At 40.5% G+C, this 17,913-nt stretch overlaps 2 protein-coding genes across 4 annotated transcripts; one reads left to right on the top strand and one right to left on the bottom strand.

Moving 5' to 3' along the window:
- Positions 1–974: 974 nt before the first annotated feature.
- Positions 975–8,821, bottom strand: LOC115224898 (ciliogenesis and planar polarity effector 2). Of its 3 annotated transcripts, none has more exons than XM_036513653.1 (7): positions 8,762–8,821; positions 6,506–6,640; positions 5,183–5,335; positions 4,514–4,638; positions 3,624–3,760; positions 2,406–2,683; positions 975–2,169 (listed from the first exon to the last, which is right to left on the bottom strand). In XM_036513653.1, exons 2-6 carry the CDS (start codon positions 6,615–6,617, stop codon positions 2,437–2,439), a joined length of 774 nt encoding a protein of 257 aa, XP_036369546.1. In that variant the 5' UTR covers positions 6,618–6,640; positions 8,762–8,821; the 3' UTR covers positions 975–2,169; positions 2,406–2,436. The 3 variants fall into 3 exon arrangements, with proteins under 3 accessions (XP_036369546.1, XP_036369547.1, XP_036369549.1); XM_036513654.1 differs by lacking the exon at positions 8,762–8,821 and adding an exon at positions 8,359–8,497 and having other exon boundaries at positions 6,506–6,624; XM_036513656.1 differs by lacking the exon at positions 8,762–8,821 and adding an exon at positions 8,349–8,482 and having other exon boundaries at positions 6,506–6,624.
- Positions 8,822–10,205: 1,384 nt separating this feature from the next.
- Positions 10,206–17,569, top strand: LOC115224819 (39S ribosomal protein L16, mitochondrial). The gene is made up of 4 exons (XM_029795745.2): positions 10,206–10,369; positions 11,762–11,821; positions 14,001–14,158; positions 17,069–17,569. Exons 1-4 carry the CDS (start codon positions 10,291–10,293, stop codon positions 17,525–17,527), a joined length of 756 nt encoding a protein of 251 aa, XP_029651605.1. The 5' UTR covers positions 10,206–10,290; the 3' UTR covers positions 17,528–17,569.
- Positions 17,570–17,913: the final 344 nt, after the last annotated feature.

Below are 17,913 nucleotides of genomic sequence, written 5' to 3'. Positions count from 1 at the left end.
TGACTATCAATTAAATAATTTAATAATATTAATTTGTTGATTCTGGCAAACAGTAGAGCCAATGACTATTGAAGAGGTTGCAAGACACAACAAAAATTTTAGAAAAAATGAGTGGCAATCGAACCAGTGAGTGTGTTAAGTAATAAGGGGCTAAAAGAGAATGACCCTCCCCAGGCACAAAATATATGCATGTACAAACCCACCTTGGTAATACTTGTCCATGTGGTGGAGTTGCACCCCATCAGCCTTTTATCTCCAACACCAACTGGTGCCAGGTGCCATGTAAAAGCTGCCGGTCCACTCTGTAAAGCGGTTTCAATCCTCCCAGCTTTTTTGTTACCAGGTTTCTTTCTGGTGAAATCCACTTCCTTTGTTTCAATTAATTTTGAAAATAATGAATTTAGTAAAATAATTTTGACATTTTTAAGCTGGTGTTTCAACATAAGCTAGTATAAACCAGCTTCACAACCACATGGTTCTGGGTTCAGTCCCACTGCATGGCACCTTGGGGAAAAGTCCTAGAGTTGATTTCTTCAACTAAAACCCTCGAGGCAGTGCTCCAGCAAGGCTTGCAGTCAAAAAGACTGAAACATCATCATCATCATTTAGCGTCCGCTTTCCATGCTAGCATGGGTTGGACGGTTCGACTGGGGTCTGTGAAGCTGGAAGGCTTCATCCAGCCTAGTCAGATCTGGCAGTGTTTCTACGGCTGGATGCCCTTCCTAACGCCAACCACTCCGTGAGTGTAGTGGGTGCTTTTTACATGCCACCCGCACAGGTGCCAGACAGAGCTGGCAAACAGCCACGAACGGATGGTGCTTTTACGTGCCACCGGCATGGAGGCCAGGCAAGGCTGGCACAAGTAAAAGAATAAAATTTTGATGGAAGATTATAAATTGGATCACTTTGGAACTGAAAGTTTGTATCGTGGAACCAGGATCAAAATAATTAAGGTAAAAAAACATATTTCTTGGAATTTATTTCATGATTCAGAAGAGAGTAAATTGGATTTGAAGTTTGATCTTTTGAATTTGCTAATTGGAATGTGATTGATTGGGATCACTGGTCTGTCATCATCATCGTCATCGTTTAACATCTGCTTTCCAATGCTGGCATGGGTCGGATGGTTTGACTTGCCAATCCTCCTCACTCAAATCGTCCAACCCATGCCAGCATTGGAAAGCAGATGTTAAACGACAACGATGATGAGAGACCAGTGATCCATAAATTTATGAATGAAAGAAGGGGTTGTCTCAAGAATAAAGGACACCAAAAGGCCCCCTGCTTTTGTCTCATCCCAAGTCAGCCTTTATTCTACAGAATTATGATACAAGGAGTTGAACCTGTATCCATCTCATTTCTATTTCATGCGGCAGCCAGAATATCAATATACGTGTGTGCGTCTCTTTTAGATAATAAAGCATGGTTTAAGGAAGAATTGGCTGTTATTTCTAGGATCCTTTGTTGGTGGTTGTAGTAAAGAGTGTTCGTAAGGCATTAGGTATACTTTAATAGATGCAGACATGGCTGTGTGGTTAAGGAGTTTGCTTCTCAACCATGTGGTCTTGAGTTCAGTTCCTCTGAATGATCATTTTAGCAATTGTCCTCCGCTATAGCCCTGAGTTGACCAAAGCTTTCAGAATAGATTTGGTAAACTGAAACTGAAAGAAGCCCATTTGTACGTATGCATGTGTGTGTGTATGTTTTTCTCATCTTAATATGGCATGGTTGTCGTAAATGAGTTTCACTGTCATACAAGCAGGGTTGTTCATTTCCAATTTTCCATGAAAATGTCCATCCATGGGGAAATATCAACATGCCTAGAAACAGTTGATAGGTGGCAACAGGAAGTGCATCCAGCCCTGAAAATCTGCCTTGATTTCTGATCCATACAACCATAGGAAAATGAAAGTAAAATGATGATAATGACGGTGCAATGTTAAAATTCTGTTGGTCAACTGTTGTGGAAGGATTCTGACCACCCCTCAAGTGACTAAAAGGTGGACTGACCCATTGTTATACAAAGAACTGTGAGCAATTAGCAGTTCACTGTGAACCTCTCATCCAGAGCATTGGGTCTCGTGTAATAGTAGTGAGTTGTGTATATACTTTCTTTCCCCTTGCTTCATTACATTCTCTATCCAATACAAGGATACAAATACCAGAACAGGTGGTGAGCTGGCAGAATCGTTAGCACGCCAGGTGAAATGCTTAGTGGTATTTCGTCTGCCGTTACGTTCTGAGTTCAAATTCCGCCGAAGTCGACTTTGCCTTTTATCCTTTCGGGGTCGATTAAATAAGTACCAGTTACGTGCTGGGGATCGATATAATTGACTTTATCCATTTGTCTGTCCTTGTTTGTCCTCTCTGTGTGCAGCCCCTAGTGGGCAGTGAAGAAATAAGAAAATACCAGAACAAAAAATTCTTCTCGGTTCCTTAAAACACAATCTCCTGGGCAGATTCCATGGGTACTTTAGGTTTTGAACCTTTGGCCGCAAGACTCAAATCTCTTGCCCACAGATATTCACAAATTGTAGTCAACACTAATTCCATGGAAGGCACTGATTCCCTTCCCTGGGTTGTGTCTGTTAAATTCTGAATCTTCAAAACTGGGATTTCCCAATTCTGTTCAAAATTCTCAATATCTCTTTGAGTGATTTCACTCTCATCGAATTTATCAAATCTGGAAGGAGTCAAGGAATACATAAAAAGTTGAGTTTTTAATATCACAAACAGTTAATGGTGTATGACTGAAGCTTAATCTAGCCGTCAGCAGCTGAGATAATCTCTCTCTGCACAAGAATCTGTTTGTCACAATATAATTAGTTAGTTAGTTAATTTTTTGGCTCAAAAAGCAAAAAGCAAGGCCATGGAGTTATGTACAGGGTGGTGTTCATGTAAAGAGTTCAGGCCACTTGAGGTCAAGGGAGACTTTGAACAAAGCGGTCGTCGGCATCTTCACCATCTCGCCTGGCAGCTTGTTCCACGGATCTGCGACCCGGACAGAGAAAGCCCCTCTCCTTCGATTGAGATGAAATCGTCGCAGGTAGAGCTTTTTGGAATATAAATTCATAATTGTCAATTACACAAGCCTCAGTTCCTTAACCCTTTTAATATTCAGATTTCTGTCAAATCTAAAGCTTATTTCTTCACATTGTTTTTTAATTAATCATTCATCATTTCGTAGCTTTGAGTTTTCAATGATGTGATTGCATATTTTTAGAATGACATTGTCGGGTAGGTGTGAGAGGCTGGATCTAGCTGATTTGAACATAAAACAGGCAGAATAATATTTGGATCAGATATGGCCGGTTTAAATGCAAAAAGGTTAAATCAGTATGCTGTCGATGTAACCCACTTCCCCTCCCCTCAAAAACTGTTGGCCCTGTGCCATAACTTGAAGTCAATATTATTAAAGGCTGCGAACTGGCAGACAGCCCCAGGTCAACCTTAATAAATAGAGGCTTCCTCATTGGCTCAAGCTATGTGTTACACTTTACCATGGTACCTATTTATCAGTAAAAGGAGTGAACATTTGACAGGTTTTTTTTTACTGAAGAACCAGCCACTTGCCTCTCCCTTCATGGCACTCACTAATGATACTAATTCAAGAAAAAGGATATTTGGTTCCAACAGCAATTCGGCAGATGTCATCACCAAGTTCTGTGAATCGACAGATCATCTGTGGGAGGTCATCGAAACTACTTTTGTCAACGAGTGAGAAGAGGAACATCACACAGTCGATGCCATCCTTGCACGCCTGCAACAGATTAGCCACAAAAAGGGAAGCAAGAAAATTATCCATAATAATAATAATGAAATTCTGTTTGTCACAGCATGTGTTTGAGTGTTATGCCTTAACTTTGAAATGAAAATCAAAAACATCTTTGGAATCTTTTAACATAATAGGTGCAGGAGTGGCTGTGTGGTAAGTAGCTTGCTTACCAACCACATAGGTGCAGGGGTAAGAAGCTTGCTTACCAATCACATGGTTCTGGGTTCAGTCCCACTGTGTGGCACCTTCTACTATAGCCTCAGGTCAACCAAAGCCTTATGAGAGGATTTGGTAGAGAGAAACTGAAAGAAGCCCATCACACACACATATGTATTTATATGTCTTTGACTTTCATGCTTTTGGGGTTTGATAAAATAAAGTACCAGTCAAGTACTGGTGTCAATGATGTTGTTGTGATGGCACCATGTAAAAAGCCCTGGTGTTGGCACCACATAAAAGGGGCCCAATACACTCTGTAAAGTGGTTGGTTTTAAGAAGGGCATCCAACAGGAGACATTGGAAGCTGATGCAGCCCCTGGACCTGATGAATCCTTTCAAACTGTCTAACCCCTACCAGCATGGATCATAGACATTAAATGATGATGATGAAGACTGGCAAAATAAGCTTCCCTTGCAGCATTTGTTCCGACTCTTTATTGCGTCCCGCAGCCCTTCTCTCCCCTCTGACGAAGCAGTAAAAGAGAAATAAACTAAAAAGATTTTAAAAGTAGAACTGACCGGAAGGATGTGGTCAAACTTCTTTGCTGCCATTTCTCCACTTTCCCAGAAATTTAGATTAAATAACACAACTTTGTTTAATTGGCGTATACGGGCAGGCCAGTAATTCCGGAACACTTCGATGCCTGTTTAATAATAATAATAATAATAATGCTGATAAAGAGGATGATGACAACGTAAGGAACTTTAACAGAGACAATCAAAAAGCCCAAAGTCATTTTCAGTCTCTTAGCTACATTATATCTTAACCCATTACAAAAATTCTATAATTATAAGCATAATCTTTACCTGTGTGAGTTGAGAGTATTATTGTCTGGGAGACATCTTATGGTAGTGGAATAATATTTAACTGCTATTTCTAAATTTCGGTATGAGGTGAAGCAATTTTTGCTGAACCCTAATTATAATTATGTTTATAATTATATAATTTTTGTATAAGGTTACCGATAATGGTTCTTTTAACATACCAAACTACTTGGTAAAATTATTAATTATTAATTGATTAATTAATTTTACCCTTTATTATTATTGATTATATCTTAACCCTTTAGATTAAGATTGTAATGTAATCAGTAAAATGTAATGCTTATTAAAATAATAATAATAACAATAATAAACAGGTGTAAATAAATTCTTTATGGCATCACAAATGAATGTAGTGTTTTTTACCTGTTGTTTCGTAGTGGTTCTCTGGAATTGGATGTCCGGTCAGATTAGCTGCTGTGGCTGTTTTTCCAACTCCCGTTTTCCCAACCAACAATATTTTATACTCAACTTCCTTGACCGAAACTGTCTGCGGCAGATTTGGCTGTTCCAATAAACCTTTGTAAATAAAAACATATTCCACAGAGAATAATCTAATATTTTGGGGATTAATCATTTCCTGACCCTATTTCTGATGAGATACATTTATTAATCATCATTATCATCGTTTAACGTCCGCTTTCCATGCTAGCATGGGTTGGACGATTTGACTGAGGGCTGGCAAACCGGATGGCTGCACCAGGCTCCAATCTGATCTGTCAGAGTTTCTACAGCTGGATGCCCTTCCTAACACCAACCACTCCGAGAGTGTAGTGGATGCTTTTACATGCCGCCGGCACGAGAGCCAGTCAGGCAATACTGGCAATGGCCACGAACATCATTTATCATTCGTGTTCCATGCTGGCCTGGGTTTGATGGTTTGACAGGATCCAACGGATGTAAGGACTACATCATACTCCAGTATCAGTTTTGGTAAGAATTCTATGGCTTGATGCCCTTCCTCATGTCAGCCACTTTACAGAGTGGACTGGGTGTTTTTTCTTTCATGCCACTGGCACTGCTGAGGTCACCATACAGCTCACAAGGTTTCAAAACCCAAGAAGTGGGGGAGACTAGCTTTATGCTAAGACAGTGGTTTTCAGCTGAGGTTCATATAAGATTTGGGGGGTTCACACAAACAAAATAACAAATTGGGGATCCATTGAAGCATTTTAAGGGTCCTTGAAAAGTTTTGATCCAAGTGTATCTTTTGCAAGAAACCAGTTTTTTTTCCTCTCATTTTATATAGTTCAGCCTACACAAGTGAGTGAGTAAATAATAAAATAGGAATTTTGAAAGAAATATCTTTAGAATTAGTTTTTAAACATTGAATGGCTATAGGGGTCCACCAGAATAAAATAGTAATCAGAGGAGTCCATAGGTGAAAGATGGTTGAAGGCCACTGTGCTAGGAAATGAGAGAAGCAGGTTCTTGTAGAGGAGATATATGGCTTCTCACGTTTGGCAAAGAGAGAAAGAATGAATCCTCTTTTTACAGCTAATTCTGATTCATTCTCACTGTATATGTGTTTTAATTCATTCTGAAAAGATATTAAAAGCTGTTACAACTAAAATTCTTCAATTAAAAATCTGATGTAATCCCTAAAAAAACCAACACACCAAATCCCCTAAAAGCCTATGTGTGAGACCCCCAAAAGGTGATGCGCCCGTCCCCTAAAAGACTACTTACCAAATACCTTCCGAGACCCATCAGCATGCTGTAGTGAGAATAATATTTCTAAGCCAATCTTTGATTGGTACCATTTGAAATCAAGCAAAGACCCAGTCTTCAACATCTTCATTTATCAACTGTAAAAGGAAAAGATGATTGGTTATTAATGAGAATAAAATAATTAAATTAAAATACATTTTCTAATTACAATGGATGATGCTCATTAGAAGAGATAGGAAAGAAGGTGGGGGTTGGATCTTGGCTGAAAAGGTTGGAAATGACACAGGGGTTCAAATCTTCTTAGGCGCTAGATTTAGTCAATTGTCCGGTTTAACACCATCACCTGGTCTTTCTTTGAGTGTCTTTAGAGGAATCCATTCAGGTTAACCTGGGAGTACACAACAACAACAACAACAACCACCAAGCAACATATTTTATCAACTTTTGACGGGTGAAAGATAAAAATTAATCTTGGTAGAAATTTAAACTCTGAACATAGACATTGTATCATCATCATCATTTTATGTCCATGTTGACAAGGACTAAGAGGATTCAACAGGCACCAGTTGATCAGAAGACCATGTCTCACTAACATCTCAGCTTTGACTATTTCTACAGCTGAATGCCTTTCCTTAAAACTAGCCACTGTACAATATAATGGATGAATTTTCTTTGTGGCATCAACACTACAGAGGTTACCTGGCCCCCAGCAACACTAAAGAGTCCTCACACCTCTGCATTGTCTCTAATTGAAACACCAACCATTTATGGCATATTGGGGGCTAATTTTGTAAACATCAGCATTAATAAAGGCATATCTTTGTCACACAGATTAAAACATGTAAATAAGATGGTTGAGGGTGAGTATAAACTGATTAAATCTAAGTTTTTATGTGAACGATAATTAATTGATCTTAGAGGGTGGAGTGGCATGAAAGGAAAAACAGCTGGTTGGAATTTTCAGAATTCCTATGTAAAAGTTAACATATTCATTTAATCAAAACTTCAGTTACATGATGGCCAAGGAAATTTTTTTTAATTCTACAAAATGGCTGAGTTCCTTTTAAACGTTGGGACTTGTGGAGGCCAAGTGGCTGAGCTTCTTTAGAGTAGTGGGCCTCACAGAAGCAAAGTGGCTGAGTTCCTTTCAAGTGTTGGGCCTCATGGAGGCAACGACCAAAACCTTTGACATTATGTTGTGCTTGAGAGGAAGACCCACCAAGCTGAGCAAAATCACAGTCGTGATACCAGTGTCACATAAAGGGTACCTGTGATGATGGCATGTAAAAGCCCCCATTATACTCAGTGGTTAGAGTTAGGGAGGGCATCCAGCGGTAGAAACCCATGCCAAATCAGTCTGGTGCAGCCTTCCAGCTTACCAGCCCTGGTGAAGCCGTCCAACCCATGCCAGCATGGACAACGGACGTTAAATGATGATGATGATGATGTTACAGCCATGTTGTTTGTCATACAGGATATTTGGGAGAGCAATTAAGAATTTTTTTTTGTCATGTTCTGGTTTTTGTTGTTCAATTTCTGCGATTTTTCTTTTCCTTCTCTAAGTTCTTGCGCAACACCACAAACATGAACAACGGTGAGACACAGGAAAATAATTCTCCAACAGAAAAAGGAAAGAATACGAAAGAAAAAACAACTAAAACACAAGTTATAAATCTTAATTAAACCCCCAAAACAGCCCTTACGACAAACAAGTTGGCTGAAGCTAAACGTAAACACTTCTGCGGGTGCCAAACTAACACTAACTACAATGTGAGAGAGAGAAAGTGAAGGTGGTACGCTATAGTCAAAGATCGCCCGACGATGACACTATGTGGTCGCTCAATCTGCTAGAAATAGCAACCAAATCTCACCATACCGCCTTAAATATGGAAAGGACACGTTGCATAATAATGTAGTCCTAAAAATAACTCTAAGACGTCGTGGTCATGGTTGATATGACTTTGATCTCAAATGTGATTAATGAGGACTGAACCTCACCGAATCCCGCCACTAGAGATTTACGAAACTAAATTTAGATAAAATTAAGTCGAACTATGTCAGTCAGCCATTGTTTCGTAATCAGAAAATGTCTGGGAAATTAAAACGATTGTAAAAAAAACGAAAAACAATAAAAAAGAGAAATAATAACGGTAAAAAAATATATATAATTACAGCATAACATGAAATTAAAAAAATCTATTTTTTTAAAAAATCATAACGGTGAAGAAATAAGAAAGAAAACACAGAATTTAAAGATTCCTCACAGAAAAGAAAACCTTTGGTAACTATGACACCGGTTGATGGAACAATGGTAGTTATCTGCTCTTGCGAAAACACTCGCTAGGTGTCAGTTTAACCTAGTGAACTGAATAAAATAAAATAAAATAAAAAACTGGGAACTGAAACAGGAAGGAAATTTCGTTTCGGTGAGAGAAACTCTCTTTGCATCAAATCTTCGATTTTCCGGAACTTTTAGTTCCAAAGAGTTTCCGGATTACTGAATCTTCCAAACAGGGAGTGGGTTACTTTGGCTAATACATTCTAAATTAAGCAAATATTAAATTTCCGTAAATAATTAAACGAAATCCTCGTCCCTGAACATTAGTGTAGATAATTAGAGGATCTGGACTAATGGTGAAGAGAAAAACCATGTTGCACCTGCACACACACACGAGGGTAAAGACCGTCTTCGGTCACGAATGACCATGGGATTGCACCCAGAAAGTTCTCCTCCGAGGCACAAGTACGTGCAAGGTTGTTTATGGAAGACCAGCAGACGCCCATGCACCCCGGCCTCTCTTCTCCATGCCACCGATGTTATCCAAGGGAAAGGCGAAGGGGCCGATACAGCTTGGCACCAGTGGTGTTGCAGCTCATTTCTACAGCCAAGGGAACTGGAGCAATGTGAAATAAAGTGTCTTGCTCAAGGACACAACATGCAGACTGGTCCGGGATTCGAACGCACTACCTCATGATTGTGAGCCTGACGCTTTAACCACTGAGCCATGCACCTTCATATGCGCGCGTGCGCACACACATAAATATATAAATTGATGTTTTTTACTTTTTCTTTCTCCTTCCTCCTTATTTATCTTTCTTTGCTTATGTTTGGGTTTGTATTTTGATGTGATTTTGTATTTTATATATATATATAATATATATATATATATATATATATTTAATAATTACACCCGTAACACGTAAGTATGTTATATAACAGACTTACGTGTTACGTGTGTAATTATTAAATTCTCTAACTTCCTTCCTTTCCTTTTGGCACTCCGTCGGTTACGACGACGAGGGTTCCTGTTGATCCGATCAACGGATCAGCTTGCTCGTGAAATTAACGTGCAAGTGGCTGAGTACTCCACAGAATGTCGGGGAGATTCGGCGTGACACAGAGTGTGACAAGGCTGACCCTTTGAAATACAGGTACAAGAGAATCAAGAAGGAGTGAGAGAAAGGTGTGGTGAAAGAGTACATCAGGGTTCGCCACCACCCACCCCTTGCCAGAGACTCGTGGAGCTGTTGGTGTTTTCGGTCAATAAACACTCGCATTGCCCGGTCTGGGAATCGAAACCACGATCCTACGACCGCGAGTCCGTTGCCTTAATCACTGGGCCATTGGTTAATTATACGCAATGAAAGTATAGAGAAATCAAGGTAAGTAACTCAGTTTTCTCTTTAGGCGAGTTATGTCCCTTTGCTCGCCAACAACTTAGTTCCTCGTTTGACCGCTAGAGGGCAGGGGATGTCATTCATGGCGATCCTTGTTGTTCTGTGAGAATTCCTCGCTCGTCGTCATGTCTCGCTCTTGTATTTCTCTTCTCTTCCAGCGAGGAGCTTTGAAATGGCATCAGACGTCAACCCAAAACAGCGGTGGTAAGCTCTGTCGAATCTTAAATTGTTTTGTTACCTTTTTGTTTCGGTGCAGCCTTTTTTCCAATGTAGTCTGAAGGTCATTTCCTCTTGGAACAACAAAAGTGGTTCGGATTCATTGGAACCGTCGCATTTGGCTGGCGATGGATGGATATATATATATATATGTGTGTGTGTGTGTGGGGGTGTGTTTGTCCCTTGGTGGACGGAGAAATATCGTTGAGAGAGATGGTTTAACATACTTTGGCATTCTTCGGTTACTAAGTAACGAAAGAATGTCCAAATTCTTCAAAGGAATCATCAGTGTGGAGTCCCTGGACTCGGAACTGGATTCAACATGGAAGCAATAAAGCAGATGGAATCCAGGCATCTTATGACAGCTCTACGAAGTGAATTCCATTCTATACTTACTTGTTCCACCTCGAAACATGTATAATGCCTGGCATGTGGACTGCAGTCGCAGACACCGTTTCGTCGGTGTTCTAAATGGTTCCCTTCTGTCTACTCTTACTCTTTTACTTGTTTCAGTCGTTTGACCGCGGCCATGCTGGAGCACCGCCTTTAATCGAGCAACTCGACCCCGGGACTTATTCTTTTGTAAGCCCAGTACTCATTCTATCGGTCTCTTTTGCCGATCCACTAAGTAACGGGGATATAAACACACCAGCATCGGTTGTCAAGCAATGCTAGGGGGACAAACACAGACGCACGAACACACACACGCATATATATATATATATATACGACGGGCTTCTTTCAGTTTCCGTCTACCAAATCCACTCATAAGGCTTTGGTCGGCCCGAGACTATAGTAGAAGATACTTGCCAAAGGTGCCACGCAGTGGGACTGAACCCGGAACCATGTGGTTGGTAAACAAGCTACTTACCACACAGCCACTCCTGCGCCTATGTCTACAAACATATTCGCAGGAATTTGGAGAATCTGCCGGTTCCAGGCTTTGTACTGTTGGTAAATCCGACTCTTCTTTTTAAGAGTTACGTGTTGGGTTTCTTGTTTCGTTGCCTCTACAAGAACATTTCTTGTAGATTCACTTCTAAAATAGATTGAACACATTCTCTCGTAATGCCCCCATAAGCTTGCTAGAATCCGGTATGCTGTGGGGGCCATATAAGAAAAACTTAAATTTTTTTAAGGGGCTGCCTCTAAGGAATGTGTCTTATATAAGGAACAGTATCAACATTGGCCCTTTATTAAAAGTTCACCGATTCATAGACAACATATTAAATATATAGTATATACCCAAAAAAGTTATAAAATATTTTGTGTAGATATGTGTGTGTGTATGTATGTATATATATATATATATATATACAATAAAATAATTGTTGACACTTTACATCATGTGTAGCTATTTTCTCTTGTTTCTCTTTGCAGCTCTGATGTTTGTTCCTGCTGCTGGCCTAAAAGATTTCCCTCATCCACCAGATTATAGCAGTAAGTGAGATTCTCTGTCCATCTTTCAATTTGTTTCTTCATTCGTTTTACATGCTTGCATGGGTTCGACTAATGTATTATTGGGGCATTGGACTACAGCTGGATGCCTCTCCTGCCACTTATCCCTGTCTGGGTTCAGTCCCTCTCTTACTTCCATAGCACTGGTTACCTCTTGTGTCATTGAGCACTCACAGCGACTAAATAACCCAGAAGGAGTAAGATCGTGCTTCTTAGTCTCTTTCAACCATAGACACATCGCATTATAACTGTAAACGAGTATCCCTGTCATACAAGCAGTGTCGTTCATCTGCAATGTTCTGTGAGACCGTGTCTGGTCATGGGAAAACATTACCTTTCCTGGAAACACGTAAGGGTTGGTGACAGGAAAGCTATCCAGCCACAGAAAAAACTGCCTCAACAAATTCCGTCTGACCCATTGCAAGGACGGCAAATGTGAATGTTAAAATGATGATGATGAATGTGTGGGTGTGTGTGTGTACGTGTATATACTTTTCCATTCTTCCTGAGTGTCAAACTAATACGCTTGTTGTTCCCTCACCTGCCTTCATCTTTTGTTTTCTGTAAATTTGAACTATATATATCATCATCATCATCGTTTAACGTCCACTTTCCATGCTAGCATGGGTTGGACGGTTCGACTGGGGTCTGGGAAGCCAGATTGCTGCACCAGGCTCCAGTCTAATCTAGCAGTGTTTCTACAGCTGGATGCCCTTCCTAATGCCAACCACTTCGTGAGTGTAGTGGGTGCTTTTTACGTGCCACCAGCACTGGTGCCTGGGGAGGCTGGCAACGGCCATGATCAGTTGATGCTTTTTACGTGCCGTTGGCACAGAATCCAGTCAAGGCAGCGCCGGCATCAGCCACGCATGGATGGTGCTTTTAACGTGCCACCAGCACCATCATCATCATCATCGTTTAACGTCCGCTTTCCATGCTAGCATGGGTTGGACGATTCAACTGGGGTCTGGGGAGCCCGAAGGCTGCACCAGGCCAGTCAGATCTGGCAGTGTTTCTTCAGCTGGATGCCCTTCCTAACGCCAACCACTCCGAGAGTGTAGTGGGTGATTTTATGTGTCACCGACACAGGTGCCAGACGAGGCTGGCGAACAGCCACGCTCGGATGGTGTTTTTTATGTGCCACCGACACAGGTGCCAGACGAGGCTGGCAGACGGCCACGCTCGGATGGTGTTTTTTATGTGCCACCGACACAGGTGCCAGACGAGGCTGGCGAACGGCCACGATTGGATGGTGTTTGTTATGTGCCCACAGCACGGAGGCCAGTCGATGCGGTACTGGCTACGACCGCGTTCGGATGGTTTTTCTTATGTGCCACAAAGATACAAATTCCATTGATGTTCATCTATTTTGATTTGGTTTGATTTTCACTTGCCTCAACAGGTCTTCACAAGTGTCACAAGAAGGAAGGTATGCACAGGTGGACTGACTACATCCCAGGTAGGGGCCACAGGTTATGGCCTCACTAGTCTTGCCGGGTCTTCTCACGCACAGCATACTTCCATAGGTCTTGGTCTCTAGTCATTTCCTTGGTGAGACCTAAAGTTCGAAGGTCGTGCTTCACCACCTCGTCCCAGGTTTTCCTGGGTCTACCTCTTCCACAGGTTCCCTCAACTGCTAGGGTGTAGCACTTTTGCACACAACTATCTTCAGCCATTCTCATCACATGACCATACCAGCGCAGCCGTCTCTCTTACACACCACAACTGATGCTTCTTAGGTCCAACTTTTCTCTCAAGGTACTTACACTCTGTCGATTATGAACACTGACATTACACATCCATCGGAGCATACTGGCTTCATTTCTTGCGAGCTTACGCATATCCTCAGCAGTCACGGCCCATATTTCACTACCATGTAGCATGGCTGTACGTACACATGCATCATACAGTCTGCCTTTTACTCTATATATATACATACATACACATACATACATGTATATATACACATATACACAAAATGAAATAGTAAAGCATAATATGTTATTGTTGTTGTGATAGTAAATTAGCCACAGTTGAAGCCATTTAGTAGCAGTGTGTGTTATTACAAGGTGCTGTAAGGTTTGAAGATGTATTGGAGAATCCCAAATCGAGATGTGTGTTGTTATTCATAATAACATCTATGCTGTTGCTATTATTGCAGACATCATATTACCGGAAAGAAGAAGATTGAAGACAGTGGACAAGGTCCCTCAGCTGCCATCCAACCAACGTCCACCAAAGATGCCAAGACGCAACTATTTAATGAGAGGACCGGAATTGGTTCATAATAAACTCCAGTACGGTGACTTTGGCATTCAGGTAAGCTTTTCTTTTATTTATTTATTTATCTATAGTTATTGTCATTAGCAAAATATAACACTTAAATATAAATATTTAGTTTTTTAGCTGTATTCCTGCATTAAATATATTTACGCTGAATATAATACATAAAAAATTAATTGGTGACAGAAGCAATTGTAATACCAAAAGGTAATATTTATCTGCACTTAAAAGAGGGTGTCGTATTAGAACATGGAATACTGCAATAGTTGGCATGAGAGAACCTCTTTCATGGAATTGGAATGCACATAAGCACTTGTGTGTTTATTGCTGGTGGGAAATAATCAGGGGTAGCAGAAGATTATCTCCTGCTAACAATATAAACACAAGTGCATACCAGAGGTTCTCTCGTGTTTAACTAATGCAGTATACTGTGTTCTAACTCAACATCCACTTCAGGTGGGGATAAATAATACATAAACCATTTTAATTCCAAAATTGTCTCAGGGTTATTAATAATTAAATTTTCATGTTTAATTAAAATCACGATTGAAATGTGAGTTACTGCACAAAACACTTTGGTCAGTCGATTCCACTATAACCATCATCATTTTACATCTTCATGACCTTGCTAGTGTGGGTTGGAGGAGTTTTTGTAAGGCAGTGTTAAATGACTGGATGCTTTGCTTTGTGCCAACCTTTTTCCGTTACTCCTTATGACGTGCAGGGACCTGGTGTACCTGTTTTAAAACTAGGAAACACATGGTACATGTTTTGCCACATGTATGTGTTAGAGGTATTTAATTAAACTCGTGCTGCAAGACTTTGAATTATTTTGGGAATTAATTAAAACCCTTAATCAGTTTATTCATTATAAATACAACCAGGAAAGAGTTGAATGACATCGGGTGTGAGACAAGATCTCCTTATTTAAAGAGTGGTTAAAGCTTCTTCTACAAAAACTTGTAGCATGGAACAGCACTAGGTGTTATGTCTTAGCTCAGAGAAACTTCTCAAAGAAACTTATGTGTTAAAAACTAGAGGATTTCACTCAGAAAACTGGTGGATCACCAGACACCTGTGTTTCAACCTGATTCAGTCTCCTCAGTGACAATACCTCGAGCATTCTGAGCTAAACTGAAAATGATTAATTTAGAAATTAGCTTGGCTGTATGGTTAAGAAGCTTACTTCCCAACCATGTAGTTTTGGGTTCAATCCCACTGCATGGCACCTTGGGCAAGTATCTTCTACTATAGCCCAGGGCTGACTAAAGCCTTGTGGGTGGATTTGTTAGACAGAGACTGAAAGAAGCCCATCATATATATATATATACAGTAATCCCTCATCATATCGCAGTTTATTATTTAAGCTTATGTTGATTCCTCTGTGGTGTTGTTTTGTATTTATAATAGAATGAATATATACAAATTATTAACCCCTACGCCATATGCCCATGGGTAATTATGGAGTGAATTTTAGGGCTTATAAATCTAATATTTTCCTGTCCTTCCTTAATACCAGTTCCCATATGCTATTCATATCTGCACTTGGTCTGCTTAGGAGGTTGTTATGTCATAACAAGCACCAAGTATGGATTCAGGACATCCGTATACCACAAGCTGACCTTCACTGGACGATACCTCAACTTCAATTCCCACCATCCACTCAGTGTAAAGAGAGGGATTGCTCAGGGCCTAAAACAGTGAGCAATGAATATAAACAGCGATCATGATACACACCACAAAGAAATGATCAAGCTTAATAAGGATCTGTTAAGCAACAACTACCCCCAAAACATACTCTCCACTCCAATTATGAAGAAGAGAGAGAATGAGGCCAATAAACTGACCACAATCTGTCTACCCTATGTGAAAGGCCTCTCCGAAAAGATACAAAAGATATGTGGCCCATATGACATCAGGACAGTATTCAAGTGTAATACAACACTTAGCAAATATCTCTTCCGAGAAAAACCACCAATAGAAGAGAATATTACCAAAGACTGCGTGTACTCCATCCCATGCAGCTGTGGTAGGTTATACAAAGGCGAGACATGTTGCCCCCTCAAAATAAGGGTAGAGGAACATCGCAAAGCTGTGGCACGAGGAGATATTGATAAATCGGGTATAGCTGATCATGTATGGAAAAATGGAGACCACCTCCCCCTGTGGGATGAAGTTAAAATAATAGACAGAGAACACCACTGGAAAATACGAAAACTAAAAGAAGCAGCACATATGCTAGGACACAACAACCACCTAAGCACACCAGGTGTGGATATGAATAGAATATGGTAACCGGTATTAGGGAAGGATAGAAAAATATTAAATTTATAAATATTAATTCACTCCATAATTGCCCATGGGCATATGGTGTAGTGGTTAAGAGCAGGGGCTACCAACCCCAAGATTCCGAGTTCGATTCCAGGCAGTGACCGGAATAATAGTAATAATAACATCGAAAAATACCTTAGGAATAAGAACCCAGGTTCGAAATTTCCCCAAGACACCTGATGAAGGCTGGAGGGTATATCAGCTGAAACAAACAAGAGGAGGACAAATATCCATTTAAGTAAGTAATGTGAATACGAAAGGGTTATACACACATATGTATTATGCCTTTAGCATTTAAACCCATCATATTCAGGGTCCAAATATTCTACTTCTTTAATGTTCAAACCATCCAGATTTGGCCTCTTACACCTACCCTGCAATGTCATTCTAACGATAAACAATCACATCATTGAAATCTCAAAGCTATGAGATAATGCAGGATTAATTAACAATGGGAATTAATCAGGATTACATTTGACAGAATAATCTGAATGTTAATGGGTTAAGATTTCAGTAATGAACTATTTTTTAAATATAAATTAGCCCCTAGCTCCCTTTTTTTCTTTCTTTCTTTCTTTTGGTTATGTATTTTTAATTGCTTTCTGTTGTGTCTAGGCATTGACCGGTGGTCGAATGAGATGGGGTCATTACGAAGTGTTGCGACTGGGCATTCTCCGGAAATTTGACGAAAGTCGAATGTTTGCTGTGTGGCGGATTGACCCTCCGTGGAAACCAATGACCAAGAAGGGACAAGGCCATCGTATGGGGGGTGGCAAGGGCTCGATATCCCATTACGTTACCCCGGTGCGTGCCGGGCGTATCATCATCGAAGTTGGTGGCAAGTGCGAGTTCTCAGACGTGAAAGGCTTTTTGTCGAATTTGGCGCATCTGATGCCGTTCCCAGCCAGAGCCGTTTCCAAGCAAATGTTGGAAGAAGAAAGACAACAAGAAATTGAAAAAGAAGAAAGAAACGTGAACCCTTTTAGTTTTGAATATTGTGTGAAAAACAACATTTATGGTTGTCGAGCGAATTTATCCAAATATGCAATGTTGTGGTATGGAAAATACAGGTGATTCGTTTGCTATAAAATCTTTATAAAACCTTAATTACAATTTCCAAATGTTGTTTTATTTTTTTCTTGTTTTATTTAATGAATGTTTTGCTGTAATTTGTTTGGGTTGTTTTTAAATTGCAGAGGAATGTGCAGTGTTACGTATAATCATCATCATTTAATGTCCCAGGAGTTAGTAAGGCCGGGAACCGCATCGGGCTCCATTGTCAGCTTTGATGTGATCTCTACAGCTGGATGCCCTTCCTTAACCCTTTCCAACCACTTTACGAGGTGTGCTGGGTGCTTTTTACGAGGCACCCACACCAACAGGGTCACTGAGTAACTTGCAAGACAAAGACCCCCCCTCCCACTCCCACCTCGCCAACTGGGAGGAGGGAGACGTAGTGA

This window comes from Octopus sinensis, linkage group LG26, assembly GCF_006345805.1.
Source record: "Octopus sinensis linkage group LG26, ASM634580v1, whole genome shotgun sequence".
Taxonomy (NCBI): Eukaryota; Metazoa; Mollusca; class Cephalopoda; order Octopoda; family Octopodidae; genus Octopus; species Octopus sinensis.
Note: the sequence above shows the minus strand (reverse complement) of the source record. Positions and strands in the feature narration are given on the sequence as shown.

Excerpts from the sequence above, each read along its gene's own strand:
- LOC115224898 (XM_036513653.1), bottom strand. The coding sequence starts at position 6,617 with ATGAAGATGTTGAAGACTGGGTCTTTGCTTGATTTCAAATGGTACCAA. Across the intron at positions 5,336-6,505 it reads TGGGTCTCGGAAGGTATTTG|GTTTATTGGAACAGCCAAAT; the intron begins GTAAGTAGTCTT and ends TTATTTACAAAG. Across the intron at positions 4,639-5,182 it reads GAACCACTACGAAACAACAG|GCATCGAAGTGTTCCGGAAT; the intron begins GTAAAAAACACT and ends ATTATTAAACAG.
- LOC115224819 (XM_029795745.2), top strand. The coding sequence starts at position 10,291 with ATGTCTCGCTCTTGTATTTCTCTTCTCTTCCAGCGAGGAGCTTTGAAA. Across the intron at positions 10,370-11,761 it reads GTCAACCCAAAACAGCGGTG|CTCTGATGTTTGTTCCTGCT; the intron begins GTAAGCTCTGTC and ends TTCTCTTTGCAG. Across the intron at positions 14,159-17,068 it reads ACGGTGACTTTGGCATTCAG|GCATTGACCGGTGGTCGAAT; the intron begins GTAAGCTTTTCT and ends TGTTGTGTCTAG.